Source organism: Thermobia domestica, chromosome 5 (genome assembly GCF_964235325.1).
Source record: "Thermobia domestica chromosome 5, izTheDome1.hap1.1, whole genome shotgun sequence".
In the NCBI taxonomy this organism is placed as follows: domain Eukaryota; kingdom Metazoa; phylum Arthropoda; class Insecta; order Zygentoma; family Lepismatidae; genus Thermobia; species Thermobia domestica.
In genome coordinates this window covers 107,970,611-107,987,234 of record NC_137458.1, presented here as the reverse complement: position 1 = coordinate 107,987,234, position 16,624 = coordinate 107,970,611, and the positions used below count along the sequence as shown (strand labels likewise).

Sequence of the window (16,624 nt, the reverse complement as noted above, 5' to 3'; positions counted from 1 at the left end):
TTTGGCTATATTTGCGAACTTATGTATTCGGTAAAGTTTACCATCTACTAATTCATAGCATTTTGACATTCGTTCTACATTGATGCTTGATGATACTTCTTAAGTTTCTATATGTTTGTAAATATCTCTAAAGAATGTGTACTCTTCTTGATAGTGGCCTATATCCTGTGGCTCTGTGAAAATCACTAAACATTTGTAGTGATCGATTTTTCTACTGAAAGATCTCCCGGCTGTACGGGATGTAGCGTGAACGGCTAAGTCTGTCAGCTACGTTATCGTAGCTAGAGTTTTTTTCAGTTGGCCAATGAAGGGCCCAAGAAGATTTTGAAGGGGCCACCTCCAATGAATGAAAAATGTTGAATGTTAGTCATATATATATATATATATATATATATATATATATATATATATGTGTGTGTGTGTGTGTGTGTGTGTGTATTCAAAGTGAATGTTTTCATCTTTGTTGTTCATGATTTTAATCTTTTGCAAACAGTGTAAATGTAAGACTTTAGTACCACAAACAACTAGGATTCATTAATGCAATTGATTTCTAATGTATGTAATAGTTATTTAATCACGGTGTTTAAAATATGTGTAGCTGGTTGACTTAAGTGAAAGCAAACACACTTTTACAGGTAAAGAAAATAACTTATAGGTTCATGCCTACACTTAAAGAGGATCTTTCTCTTCGTGTGGGCAGCAGCAAACTTACCCACCTTGTTAAAGATCTATTTTGCATTTTTTTCTCAATATAAAGTAACACAAGTTTTTCAACCTATAATGAGCCATTGAATTGCATATACAAGTCTTTAATCTTTTCAAAGAAGAGAACGACCTTTCACATGTAGCACTAAAAACTGTTATAGTCCCAGAGATGATACCTAGCGTGTAGCTTTCTAGGAATGCGTTTCTGTAGACACAAAGAAAATCAACGAAATCAGCTTTGGTTTTCTTCTCGTCTGCGTACAACTTAATTGTGTTTGAGAGTATTTTGAGTTCTTCCTTTAATGTTTGAAGATCACTCCATAATGGTGGGCCATAGGCTCGACAATGTTGAAATTTAAAAAAAATCACTTTTGGATGTAGAGTGGTGATTGAGCTGCTGATTTTGCTACAAGATACAAAGTGGATTTCCATTTCAGTGATTCCCTGTCAATAGTAGGCAGAAAAATGTCTCTTGGGTGATATATTATCTTTAGAAAATTCGTTTTCTGCATCCAATGAAGGAACAGATTTTTCCAGAGTGAACTTGTGATATTTCAATGGCGGATGTCTAGTTCGTTTCCACCAGGAACCCCTATATTCTATTTGTTTCTTCCTCTGGAATTCGAGACCACATTTCCAAACGTTCATAATAAATATCTTGGAATATTGTTCGTTGAAAGTAATATACACCTGACCTCATTTTCGACAGCGTTTCAACTAGTGTATCTACAAGAATCAAACCTTCTGACATGTCTTGACAAACCTTGAGATAAGGCGAAACTCAAATTTATAATATGGCACCAGGCATCTAAATTTTAGCAGCCCGAAAACATTCCCACGTGTACAGATCATACTAGTTTTGCGGATGAAATGATGGTGGTAAATAAATATCACAAGTTCCAGATTTGTTTTGATGCAACATGATAATATAATGTGTGGGAAACAAATTTTATGAAAAAAGACGAATAAATGGATATGATGATTTGTAAAAAAAAGTGATAGTGCTTAAGTTAATTATAAGAAAAAGTGTTGAAATGTAATCAAGAGAAACCATTAATATGGTTTTACTTTGTTATAATAACTTGCCCGAAGAGAGAACGGTGATAGAAACTAATAATAGACTTTATAATTGCAAAAAAATAAAAAAAAACACTTAATTTGAAATTAAAGACTGATAAAATTTGGTAATATAATGTGGATTCAGGCTGGCAGGGGAGAGTGAAAACAGAGGCAACAGAGACGTTCTTTTTTTAGCCATGCGCAAAGAGATTAACCTTGAACTCCTGGTGAAATGTTACAATATACTCATGTGAGTTTCAATTTCTACCACTTGTGAAAGATAGCTAAGAAAGACAGTCTGAGTTTTCTAGTTTCAGTTTCCTAGAACAATTAGTTTTTGTGACAAGTAACTCAGATATGCAAATATTATCACGAATATCATCTTGTATATGTTAGAATTCTCTTTGTGTAAATAAATTTGTAATTAAGCATTTCGAGGTAAAAAAAGGTTCTTTTACTTAATTTCTACAAAGAAAAAATTAGAACCTACCTCTTATGCACAGATACGACAGCGGGGGATACTGTCGGTCGGTAAATAATATAATCTGAAGTTATCTACCATATCTGACTAAAAATAATTGATTAATCATTTTTATTAGTCAATAAATAGTTGTTTTGCAGATAATCTTTAATAATAATAATAATAATAATAATAATAATAATAATAATAATAATAATAATAATAATAATAATAATAATAATAATAATACCAAATTATTTAATGGATGGTATGCATCGTTTCTATGTCGCCATACTCAATGGAAATTAATTACTTAGTATACGAAGACTTCTTACGTCCAACACAAGTGTAATGTTTTGCTGCAGTTAATCTTGTTTGTAAGTAAGCATACCATATTTTAGTATGACTTTCAACATTGAAGCGAATGAGAATGCTGACTGATTTTCCAATTTTTCTGGTTCTTTTTCAAAAACAAAAGAGGAAACTATATAAGGGACGGAGGTTGAAATGAATGTCCTTGTGGTGAGGTCAATGCAAGCACCCCACATATGCCCGTGAATTAGATCTTGGCGTACTACATACTAAAACGAGTGCACCTATTTTAGTCGGAACGCAGACTATTGCAACGTTATTCTGCAGTTCGTAACTTTATAGTCGAAAGACGTTTTCGAAATAGTTTCACTTGCAGTCACTGCCAACTTACCGTTTGTCGCCCTATAGCAGCATTACTCTGTGTGGGGGGCCACTAGGGGTACCAAGAATTTGAGCAAGGGTCCTGGCCCCCTTTGCCCTCCTTTGGCTCCGACACTGTAAGCTGAACTCACTTTTTACATACATTGGCGTAACTTGATAACTGATATATAAAAATATCATTTCAAAGTTGTGGTGCCCAAATTCTTACTAGCCAAATAAAAATCGTCGGCGGCAATTCAAAACCTGCTATGTGCATTTTGCAGGAGAAGCGAAAAACAGTATCCTGGTTAGATTTTTCGCTTTATAAAAGTGATGTTATAAGTAATATTTGATGCTGCACGTAACTGGTACCTTCTCAAGTTACTTGAAAAGGTATCAAGTTACGTGCAGCATCAAATATTACTTATAACATCACTTTTATAAAGCCAAAAAGCTAACCAGGATACTGTTTTTCGCTTCTCCTGCAAAATGCACATAGCAGGTTTTGAATTGCCGCCGACGAAATGTCTTCCAAGCGGAAAATAATGCAATACTCGAAATTTACCTATTATTGCTATAAGTTCAATTTCTAAAACCCTCATTTTTCTCTGACTCTGTTAATATACCAGCGTAATATGGTATAACATACCATTCACCTGATTTTTGTCATCTGTTTTCAGGAAGATTGAAGAAATTGTGGTCCTTTAATCGCCAATGTACAAGCACGAGTGTTTGTTTTGTTCATACTATGCCAGGTCGGGAGATGCTAAGAACTTCTGTTTCAAAAGTTCAAAAATTTTTCAAGTTGAGCGATTCATTCCACACTTTCCCGTATACGAACGATCTTTTGAAGCGGTTATGTGGTTTCTGCATATTTCTGCGCAAAGGTTCGAATATAATTACAAAGTGCTATGTAGGATCATAGTTGTTTCGTGGCTTTAGATGGATGATAATTTTCAATAGTTTTCAAAATTCTGTCAAAATCTTCAAGAACAAATTTCTATAACGACTCTCATAACCCATAGATTCTCAGTCTATACAACAGTTGTTCTAGAATTTCCTCAAATTTCTCTTCAGAATTTCTCCTTAGAAGTAGATCATCAACATATAGTGATGTATTCCCGGATTGTAAATTTGTTAGTACAACTGATAGGAAAGTATTAAAATAAAAAGGAAAATTTATAACCTTGTGGCATACGAAGATATTCAAATTTGCAAGATTTGGAAAGCTAAATGATGTAAATTTCTTTGATTGATTCTCTAATTCTAATGTGAAAAATGTATTAGAAATATCCAAGTATCGGTAATACAAGTGTCCGTACACAGTTGATAGTATTTTAGCGATAAGGGTAAACTGACATTCTGATACAAAACTCTTGACTTCAATTCTCTCAGATCAATAATCTTGCGTGTTTTCATCGACGGTTTCATAAGAAACAAAAAATGAGAATTTTAAGGTGAATAGGATCACCTGTTGTTCTAATAATGTATTTATGAAGTGTGTATCTTTCAGTTTCACTGGAGTTGAAAATTATTTACGTCAAAACGGAATTTCTGTTTTAAGATCAATTTTACATTGAAAATGTCCTGCTTTTCTGATAATGTTAGTATTCCACGTAAACACATCAGGAAAGCGGTAGCAAATATCTATTACTTTTTCCCTATATTCAGGACTGGCATATTGCCCAATATTTAATTTGGAAATTTGAAGTAACTGTTGGTGTTCCCGTAGACATTTCTCATTCACACAATTTTCATCTATTGATGGGCAACACTGATTTGACTCTTCAAATTGAACATCTTCCGCTTTTTTAGATTACAAACTTCTTATATAGAACGACTTTTGTGACTAAAGGGTTAATATCTTCAAATGCAGGATCATTTTTTTTTCAAAATAGATAGCGGCACTAAAATTTCTAGTTTCTAAATTTTTGATACGTCTGGCCTTCACTTCTTGATCTGATTTCGAATTAATACATTTAAGTGGAAGAATTATTTTTGTTCTTGGAAGAAGATACGTCCTCTTATAAATGGCAAAGGTTGGATCATATGCCTCTACCAATAAATAAAATATTGGCTCTAGAACCTGGTGAATTGTGTTCTTTTGTTATTATGTATTAAGGGTTGGCTTTCTATACCTAAATAAATATAGCATCTTATTAAGATAATCGACACAGGCGTTATGAAAAATAAAGAAGTCATTTCCTAAAAGAACTCTTGGACACAAATGTCCCACTATTGCGAACCAGTGATGAAAGGATCTTCCATTAATTAAAAAAAAATTCATTATGGCTGTCTGTTTCAGCTCTATATGTTCGCATAAGACAGCAACTGCTTTCGTAATTTCGTGAGGCAATTTCGTTTTTTGCGATAACAATGATTTATTTAAAATTTATATTGTACTTGCTATATCTGCTATTATTTTTAGATTTTTTTTTCGCAGTTGTATTGTAAATCTAACTGTGTCTCCTTTAATTACTAATGGAGCCTGTATCTCTTTCCCCTGTACAATATTTTGCTTATATTGACAGCGTACAGCCGCTCAAATAAGTACCTGGACCCTGACTGTTATAATCCCATTACTTGGGATCCAGGTCATTTGCAGTTGTGAGAACACCTAGACAGATGCAACCGAACTTGGATGTTACCTTTATTGGCACTGACAGCTGTTGGTAGAACTGATCCAAGTCTTTATGCAGGTTAAAATTGTCAAGTAGGTGAATAACGAAACAGTTCTCCATTCTAAGATAAATGTCTATAGTTCGAATCGTGTTTTCCAAAGAACACCATATATTAACCTCAATATTGCTATGTATGAAATGTACTGTATATATACATGTACATGCTATGTATTTAATGTATTTATGTACTGTATGTTTAGAGAAATAAAATACTGACCACTCATTAATCATTAAATGCTTGAAAAGAGCTGAACATAACAAATTTAGAACAACTGCTGGAAATAAGTTTGTAAATGATTGGCTCCATTGAGAGACATACTCCAATTCTCCTCATTCTAACATCTTTTTCTTTTTCGATTAGAGATCTTGCTTGTCACACTGATAATGTATTGAAATTGAAGCATTTGAAAAAATTTCAACCTCCTCGGGATTCGGACGTGGGTCTACCGAAAGAAGTAAAATAGGCTAACAACTTACCTACCGCCTCTCTTCACCTTTTATCTACACTATTAGCTAGTTAAAACCGTTGCATGTAAGACTATACAAAATACAAATGCTCGTATAAAAACGTTCCTTATGAGTGTCACAATGACACTTGAGATTTCCTTGTTTAACTAAAAAGTTATATACACTTTAGTGACTGAGGATAATAGTACGAAACGTTCCTAAAGTTAAGGCTACCTCATCTGTTTTAGCTGCTCCCGATTTACATTACTTCTATTCTCACTCAACGTAACTTCAAATTTCCAAAGAAGGAAAGCCAGCAGCATTTACGTCAATCCCAAGAGTTTCAGTATTCGCGCGCAAGCCTAGCTAGCTCTTTGAAGTTGGTCAGGTAAAATTTAGAGAAAAATTTGGACAAGAGATCATAACCTAACCACACGTGCGGGGTACTACGCCGTTCTTCTTCTTCTTCTTCTTCTTCTTCTTCTTCTTATTATTATTATTATTATTATTATTATTATTATTATTATTATTATTATTATTATTATTATTATTATTATTATTATTATACCTACTACTACTACTACTACTACTACCAATACTTTTATTACTTATCCATATAGTAAAACTATGTTTATTTTAATAAATAAGTGTCATGAAAATTTTAAAAAAAATAATTCGTAAATCACATTTTGAGTATTTTTTTTTTATTCCTAATTTAATGAAAAAAGTGTTATGAAAATTTGAAGTAGTAAGAAAAATCCTTGGGTAGGGATTGAACCCACACCAGAAACGATTTTCATTACTATGATCATACACTACCCTTTCGGCTACGAGGGCCGATTTACTGTCCGCTATATGTAGGTCATGACTGTTGATTACATATCTGCATGGGCCAATAAGATCAAACAATATCTGAAATTCTTGAAATCCGCGAAAATGCAAGCTGGCGGAAATTAATTTTCGCATTGTTTTCAATTGAGTCAACACGCGTAGAAAAAAGAATGTTCTATTTTTATCTTCCATAACTAGTAGTTTATTGTTTTATCTTTGCAAGAGAAAATTCTGGTAGATTTTCAAATTATGAATCTCTTACGCCAGAGAGATAGTTTAGAATCCCGTCGTGGCAATCATTTTTTTTTAAAAAAATTAAGGTATGTTTACGTAATTGATTTTGTACATTTGTTACGGCTTTATTATTATTATTATTATTGCAAACTCGAGAATTGGCAACATATTTCATATTTTGTGAATTTTCTAATTGGATTTCAATTCTTTTTCTTAAATCATCAAAAAATCCCTTGTAGGGGTTTTGGAAGGGAAATATTATCCTGTTGGTCTTTCTTTGCTTACTTGCACGCTACACCAAGCCTAGATACTACATTTCATCTTTGTATATCTATGGGAAGCACCCTAAAGGTTTTGATCATAAGAGAGTTAGCGAATAAGTGATGAGATCGATGAACTTTGCGTATTAACCACATATGAAGTATCAGGTTGTCATGACCATCATGACGTATTTCAGTAAAATATGACAAATGACGATTTGAGGATGAACTAGAATTATTCCGTACATGTAATAGTTATGTCATGGCTAGCTATCATGTTGAGCGTTTCGTGTATTAATATTGCCTTTCGGTTTGGTTTTACAGATTTGAGCAGAGATAGCGTGGGTCAATAAAAACTTAACCCATGTCCCTCCACGAACAGTGACCCACTCTAACCCATCAAACCCTCAACCAAACCCACTGTCATCACGTCTGAAAGATGATCTACAATCTCTATTTTCCCCATTAAAGAGTTTATTATTGAAATAAAGCTAGTTTGTCAAATTCTAAGTAATCGAAGTTTGAATACCTATAGTTAATCACTGAAGTAGCGCTCTGTTACAATAACGATGGATCTAACCTTTACGATATAAAAAGGTAAAGTGTTTGTCGTAGGAAATATTACAATGAATTTCACTTAAATTATCATGGTCTAATTATTTCCTTTTTGAATTATCAATACTTAACAGTGGAAAAAAGATGAAATTTGAAAGTCCCAAATCAAGGTTAGTAGACCAACATACAGAAGCTTACATTACATATTTTATGTCTATTTTCTCGCAACTTTATCGGTTGAATGCCCTGCGTTCTAAGCGCTCCATATTATATACAAGCTTCAGCAATTATAATAAAGCTTATAGTAAGCATGTATGGATATATGATGCGAAACACTATTATTTTGTTCAGTTGAGTTGATTTTCAGTTTAACTTCCCTTTCAGTAGCGAGGCTATATGAGACTTGGACCTACGGATTAACCTGAATCCGAACCACATGCACTCCAGCAAGGAATCTATCCAAGTTGTATTTCTTCTTTCTCAATTTGTTTCTGAACTAATATCGATCGTTTTCGATTATTTTGACAAAATAACCCACTATCTACTTACCACATGTAAAACGTTCACCCCTCCACATAAAGGAGAATGTTAAAAATCCTAGGAGAAGTTCTGTTCATTTTCCAATAATTGTTAATGTACTGAATTTCACCTCCGTAAGTTTAAAAGTTTGCATAATACTCATTTTTTCGCAAATATTCGGATCGCCACTACCCATTAAGACATTATTATAATGAACTCAATATGACAACATTACAGTTTGGATTAAAGCTTAACTATACGAAATTGTCATTTTATTTGACTGCAATTTGGCCGTGATGATTAGTCACACATAGTTACATTCTTTTTTTTTCATATAATAATTTATATATTGCAGTTAGTCAAACATGTATTTTTCCCAGTAGTTAGCTCCTCAAAACTCACAGGCTACGTGTTTGGAAAGAAAGGGAGTAGTATACGTCCTATTGCTATTATTACAATTACAAATTTCAGCATCCAAAAACGTCTCAAGTTTCCTTTTCAATTAGAGATATTCATATCAGGTAAATAAACAGAAACAAATGAAAAAAGGAAATTGAAGGCCTGAAATTAAAACGTAGACAATTTGACCACTGTATAGAATCATATTTTTAAATCATGCTCCACCCTACTCATATGAGCTAAATACGTGGTTCTGGTTAGCTGGAGTTATCCGTTTCTCGTCATCATGTGTGTTTTCTGGCTGTTGTTTTGGTGTGGGTTCAAACCCGGACCAAAAAGTTATTTTGTATTTTATTTTTAAAATTTTCACTCTTTTTCCTTTAAAATAAGATGAAAATAATATTCAAAAAATGATTAGGTTACGTGTGCAGTTTTGCTATACGAATCCACAGTATATATAGTAGAAACAGTAGTAGTAGGAGGATTGGGTTTGAAGCACCGCATGGCTTGTTTCCCTCTACCTTGAGGGCCATGATATAAATTTAACTTCAACTGCATCATCTATATTCTTCTTCTTCAATTCTAACACAGTGACAATTTTATTTCATTATTACTATAACACAGAATATATTAACAAGAAATTTTGGACAATCGCAAGCTGCAACGGCACTGATACGTGTTTTTAGTTTCTATGGCTAGGGTCGAGAGTGATAAAATACGCTATTCAGGAGATGCTGTCTACAGTGCAGTGAGCAGTGTGGGACGGTGTGTTAGAGTGGGTCATATTGAGTGCTGGGTCAGTGTTGGCTGTGGGTGGCACTGGGTCACGGTTGGTGGTGGGTCACATTTGGTTGACACAAGACTCAATGACCCACTCAGAAAACTCGATCCATTTGACCCATTGACCCACTCTAACTATGGATTAGACAAAAAATAAATATGGAAAACCAAAAATGACATCTTCACCGTATTTGTTGTTTTACTTCTAGCAAGGGAAGAACGCGCGAATAGTGTCCATGCTTTTTACTCTTATCAATGGGTCTGTGTTTTGTACCTGTTCTAAAAGAGTTTGTGGAAAAACTGTAAAAGTGAATAAAATGCAAAAAAAAATATGAAACAAGCTAACGAGGAAGCTTCGTTAAAATAGTTATCTTAAAAATAGTCCAGTGCCCGAAAACACCAGATTCCAATCCAAATCAGAATATGTTCAAAAATTTGGACACGAGGTGGGAGCATACGTCAGCGTCATGAGTTTTTAATTTATAGTTGACTTTCTTGGATTAGTCTTTCTGCATAATATTTTGCAATTTTACCATGATTCAAATCATGAAGTTTCAGCATTATTACGCTGGAATCGTAAAAGTGTGTAATTACTTAATTTACTGCATATCCATTTTTCCTTCTCCCAGAACAGTGATGTCTTGGTGTAGTGGCTTAAGCATTAGTTTCATAATGTTGAAGACGCAGGTTCGATTCTGGCTGTGGGAATTCAGGAAATTTTTATAATTTGCAATATTGATACTTCTGATATATACTAACATGAAAAATTTTGAATTTTTCTGGGTCTAAGAGCTATGACGACTTCCTTCACAGGTGAAATGGAAACAACATAAAATTATTGTCATCCATATCAATATTTATTCGTAACTGTCTGGGAAGTTTGCACAAGAATTGATGAATACATAAGGGATAAACACCTCCTTACTGCTGCAGTACGGGCCAAAAATGGGTTTCAGGGAATTGTTCCTAGTTGTGCACAAATTGGAAATAGTTTTCTAACTTACAACGCTAGTCACGGGAATGATCGTATTTAAGATGTCACGTTACATTTCTACCTAGAAGAAGTGCGAAACAAAATGCATTACTGTTATCACCTATCAAGTATTTAAATTCTATTTCTTGTTGTAAAAATGATAATTCTATCTGTAAATCCATAAAGGGAATAATATTATTACGTTCATGTGTACACCAAAGAAACAAATTACATACTGTATTTCTTTTCTATTCCTATGAATAGCTCCGACTATGTTAATTTTTCTTCCCTTTTGTGGTAATAATAATAATAATAATAATAATAATAATAATAACAATAGGATAATATAATTACAATTACATAATAAATTACATAAACATTATCTTCTGATTCAGAAAAATATTAATTTGCACTACGGGATTCGAACTCATGTAGCTGCAATGGGAGTTTTCGGCTTTCACATTTTTTTCTTTAAACAAATTGCCCCATCTCGAGTATTATTCGCCCTTGTTACCTCATGTCCTTTCGACGTACAGTATTCCAAACACTACAGTTACACGAACAGAGAAATATTGAGGAAAGTTAAAATTTCGACCTTGCTCTACAGAGGAATTCGAACCCCTACTGATTTGCGCCTCATTATCACAAGCAGATAGCCAGAGATCACTCGGCTAGTCCCACCGGCTCAATTTGCCATAAATTCCTCATATGAGTATAAGAAAACAAACTAATACTTATGGAACATAAACATAGTACTGTCTATTTCTGTGCGAGTTGATAGAATTCAAAGAATGTCTAAATAATTTGTCATTTTTTCTTTTCTAGAAATTAGAAGTTATAGTAGAGACGAAATGTAATGCAAATCGAGACCGTCCCTGAAAGGACAATGACGTATCCTGAACTTGAAGAACGTTTCGTGATATTTTCCTCATTCAAGAACGTCCATATAACTTGTTTTTGATTTTAACAAGGAAATTTCGAATAAGGCATTAAGACACTCATACAAGCATTAATATCGTGTTTATATTTTTTTCCATGAAACGATTTTAACTAGGTATTTGTTAAGGTAGAAGGTTAAGTGGCGCTGTAGTTGAGTGGTTAGGGCATTGCGCTTCCATTCGGCGCATAGAACTTCGGTTCCAATCCCGACCAGGCTAAAACATTTTCAAACGTTTCAATTTCAATTCCAGTTCATACTCAGTGTGACAAGCAAGATCTTATCTTCCCCAGAGAGAAAAAGATGTTGGAATAAGAATTGGAGAAGGTCTGTCAATGGAGACAGTGAGTTACAAACTTATTTCCAGCAGTTGCTCTAGATTTGAAATTTTTGTCTACTTTCAAGCACTTTCTGAGTCATGTGTGGTCAGTGTTATTATTTCCTTGGATATACAGTATATAATGAAATAATACCTTACATTCACAGCAATATTGAGATTTGCATATGGTGTTCATTGGACAACACGCTCTGAACCAGAGAGATCTATCACAGAATGGAGAAATGTTTCGTCCGTCATTTACTCAGAAATTTACTTACATTAAAACTTGACTCAGTGTTACCAAGTGTTGTCTGTGCCGAGAAAAGTTGCGTGTAAGAAGGGTCTTATCTGTTTGGGCGTTCTCACAACTGCAAATGAGCTGGACCCCAAGTAATGGAATTATGAGAGCCAGGGATCCAGGTACTTATGTAAGTGGCAGTACACGAGTACCATTAATCTCTACGGGTGTTCCCTTTTTCGTGTTACCTATACATCTACAGTCTGCACATACAGACTTTGTCAGATTAAATTATGAGTACACTGTACCTGAATCAATTGGGAAGGATTTTGCTCAGAGATATAGTATGTCGTACCATTAATTTGCATGGGATGTACACCCTGCCTTTGACTAAAACTAGGCACCTGTTGCAAATGAGACACATTAGCATGGTGACATCAATATTGGTTGTCATGATAATTTGCGATTCCTGATCTAAAATTTCCACGATCGTCTCGACCTCAAGTTGTTATTTTTTTCTCTAAAATTGTTGTGTTGTGTATTATCTCTAACATGATTATTCTTGAAATTGCCTCAATTTCTAACTCCGGGAGGAAAGTGGATATTCTCTTGAACCTCCAAGCAATCTGGATCAAAGTTTCAACATAGATAAACTGGCTTGGGACAACTTTTATCATTTCAGTTTGACAGTGTGACGTAGGGGAGGGAGAAGGTTGAAATAAATGTAAAAAATGGAAATGAAAGTGATTGTTCTTGTGATTTCATCACACTTGAACCACACGGCCGATCTGAATGAAATTTTAAACGCAGATGAGGTTTGGATCTGGCATGTTTTCTATCATATCACTTTGACGTTGAGATTTTGTGCAGGGTTTTTGGAGAGGTGGATATATAAATATATATGAAACTTGATAACTCTTCAACCTTCCGACCGATCTCTACCAAAATTTCAACGTGGATAAAGCTCTGGCATTGCAACTGGGGGAAGTGGAGAAGGAGATGCATAAGAAGTGAACGAAAATGATCAATATTAGTGTCAAATACATTGTTGTTAAAGTTGTTGAATTGAACAATAACAATTCCGAATATGTTTACTTCCAAATTCAGCCCCGCAACTTGGGGGAGAAAAGAGAGATACATAACAATGGTCAAAAATGATCAACATTAATGTCAAATCCATAGTAGTGGAGGTCCCTGATATGAACAGTGACACGTCTGATCTCATTTAAATCTGCACTCAACGCAGCATCTTTGAGATTAACAGTAACATTTCAGATGCCACATAAATCCAACTTCAGCCCCGCAACTTGGGGTAGAGGAGATATGTTAATCAACAGAAATTCCAATATCAATGTCTAATCCATAGCTTTCGAGATCGCTGAGGTGAACAGTGACACTTCTGATGTTCCACACCTCAACATACGCGAGGAGAAGGATATATATATATATATATATATATATATATATATATATATATATATATATATATATATATATATATATATAATCGAAAATGACTGATATTAGTGCCGATTCCATAGTTTTCGGGGTTTTTGTGATGAACAGTGACACTTGCGGTGACGTTAAACCTAACTTCAACCACACAACATAGGGGAGGATGAAAGGAGAGAAATATGAAAATGATCGAAAATGACTATCAGACATCGCTTTACTAACAGTAAAAAGTGATTGAATAACGGATCATATTACTAGGTTTTCTTAATTGAACCCAGCGAAGCTGGTAATCGATGCTCATATATATATATATATATATATATATATATATATATATATATATATATATATATATATATATATATATTATTGTTCAAGAAGAGTTCTAATAGTAAATTACAATAAAATCAGACACAAGTTACCTTAGTGCTGAATGTAGTACTATTGTCCATAAAACAAATGAATATTTAACTAAGAAAATATGCAAATTACAGGTCGCTACTTCGTAAGTATTGCTAGTATATTTCAAACATTAAGCCTTTCTCTCGCAGTCGTCCACTATTAGTCGTCCATGTTTTGATATGGAACAACAACATGAAACATGTCTCGTTAGTAGGAAATACTTACGAATATTTTTATTTCGTAGATATTATTAGTAGAAAATGCTGCTGATATGTGCATTGTCATCTTATACATAGAAACATAGCTATTAAATTCGTACCTTAAAGTATTATCTTGATAAAATCTACACAAACGTCCCTCACCTGAAGACGAATCTCATTCAATGTGTCGTTACTTGCAAATTTCATATGTTTGAATCTCTTAAATTCTTTCAGATTGGTAATATTCAAATTCCCAATTCCAGTTATATAATCCAAATACACAATAGCATTAGCTTTTGGTATTTTTCCGTACACTCTGAAACAAAGAAATTATTATTATTATTATTATTATTATTATTATTATTATTATTATTATTATTATTATTAATATTAATATTAATATTAATATTAGTATTATTATTGGTATCAGTATTATTAAAATATGCTGTATGTTATGTTCTTCAGTTCTGTATCGGCATACGCAGCACATAATTTTCAACGAACTAGACCTTCAAATATTGGTTTCGTTACATATTGACTGCCAAATTTCTTTTACTGAGTCTGGAGGTAAAAGTACTGTTGAAAACGTTCTGATTCAATTCTACAACATGTGAAATTCTGGTGGAGAAAATTAGGTTCATTGGTCTCTCATCATTTTACACTGAATATTATATAAATTCTTTCCTTACATTATTTAGATGAAACAAAAACGTGTTACCTAGTTTTCATATAGACTTACATATTTTCCTTTCATTAATGGGGTAATTTTGCTTAGTAGTTATTGGCTGAACAAGCATAATTTTCTTAATATTGTTTCTCATAAATGTTATATCCGTAAATAATAGAGTGATTGATGTTACAATAACATTATTGTTTTTGTATCATACAGATATTCTTATGTCTATATGAAGTAACTAGACTAGAAACAGTCCCGTTTTGCTTTCAAGCGACGGTAGAAGAGAAAGAATGGTAAAGGTGAAAAAAATGACTTGCAGATTACAACGGATTTATACGTTTCATAAACCCTACATGAGAAAGAAGCTATTTTTAATATATGTCCGTCCGTTCTTTCTGATATGTGTGCACCCCTCTAGAAGCCATGCCGTTCAACCTATTCCCATTAATTTTTAAACTGACGTTTATTGTGATGTTCTCTAGAATTTCAATTTTCTCTCTATCCTAATAAAGAAGGGAAGTTTACTGGAAGTTAACAATAGAAAACCTGATTATCTGAACAGCTGTTCTAACGATTGTGCTTTTTTCCCATTATTAAATATTGAATTAGTAGACTGGATATGACATAATTCGCTGATCTGAGAAAGACTGCAATAGGTACTTTACTATTGGTGGAGAAGTTTTTCGGATAATTTTCCCGAAACCGACCCTTACGGATTTGATCATATTTCATAAATGACCACCCGTCTATGTAACAGACTGACATTGATGGGAGGGGTGGAGCTGAGAGACTTCTTCATTTCTCATTCATGTATCACTCTTCATCGAAGTGTTCTTTCATGTCCTCTCAGCAGCAAATACCACTCGCGGATGGCAGGGGAGAGTCTTGAGAAGTTGTTGTTTTGTTGACGTGGTAATCTACCTGGGATGGACGCGCATTTATCTTCTTCTTTTGTATGTGACATGAAGATGTAATTTACATTGTGAGAAAATGTACGTCATCCTCAGTGGCGCTATTAAAATGTTTTAGCAACCGGTTCTCTCCTTCTATACTTTCTCTCTCTCTCTCTCTCTCTCTCTCTCTCTCTTCCTCTTTAAAAGAGAAAGATAAAGAAAAAGAGTACATGGATAGGTAGGTGGATGGATATAACTAACTTAGGAAAAAAGCGCAGAAGGTAGACAAAACCCAATTTTTTACTGAATACCACAAGTGACGATTAGAAATCTACATAGCATCGGAATACAAGTAGGTGTGACGAAAGTAGGTAGTGCTGCGAATATCTTGGAAAGAACGTATCCAAGGTAAATGCTTTTCAGAAAGTATTAAAGTTATCTTAATTCAGAAATGAATCAAAAATTGTTGATAATGATTTATATTCATCTGAAATATAAATAACCATTACCACTACACTTATGTGATACCAGTTCTCATTCTTGATATCTGAGCATTTAAGATTAAAAGATAAAGCTTATACATTGTTCTGAGAGACCAATATTTAACCTTGAAACCCTATAGATTTTTAAAAACAAAGATTCTTAAACTAAAAACTGTTGATCTTGTGTATAACAGGACAAAATTTACTGCAGTGCGTTCAGTAAGAGAACGTCTCTAGCAGCTCGCCTTGACATTGCCACTACTCGCGTGTAAAGTTTTTTTTTCGTTTCAACTGTACTGGCCATTTAATTAATGGTATAAGACAGAGTGATCGTTGTTGGTAACACTGGTATCAAAGTAGGGGCTGCAATGTCCCACCGCATGTGGTAAGAAGCGTTAGAGACCATCTCTTGTTGGCCGTGCTATAATATAATGTATAGGTATAACA

The 16,624-nt window shown here is 33.8% G+C and overlaps 1 protein-coding gene across 1 annotated transcript in view; it reads right to left on the bottom strand.

Annotated features, from left to right (window-relative positions):
- Positions 1-16,624, bottom strand: part of LOC145684678 (uncharacterized) — a 230,864-nt gene that overhangs the window by 13,354 nt on the left and 200,886 nt on the right. The window contains exon 4 of the mRNA XM_081757062.1: positions 14,289-14,442. Within this exon, the coding sequence (XP_081613188.1) occupies positions 14,289-14,442 (154 nt within the window). The remainder of the gene's footprint in view (positions 1-14,288; positions 14,443-16,624) is intronic.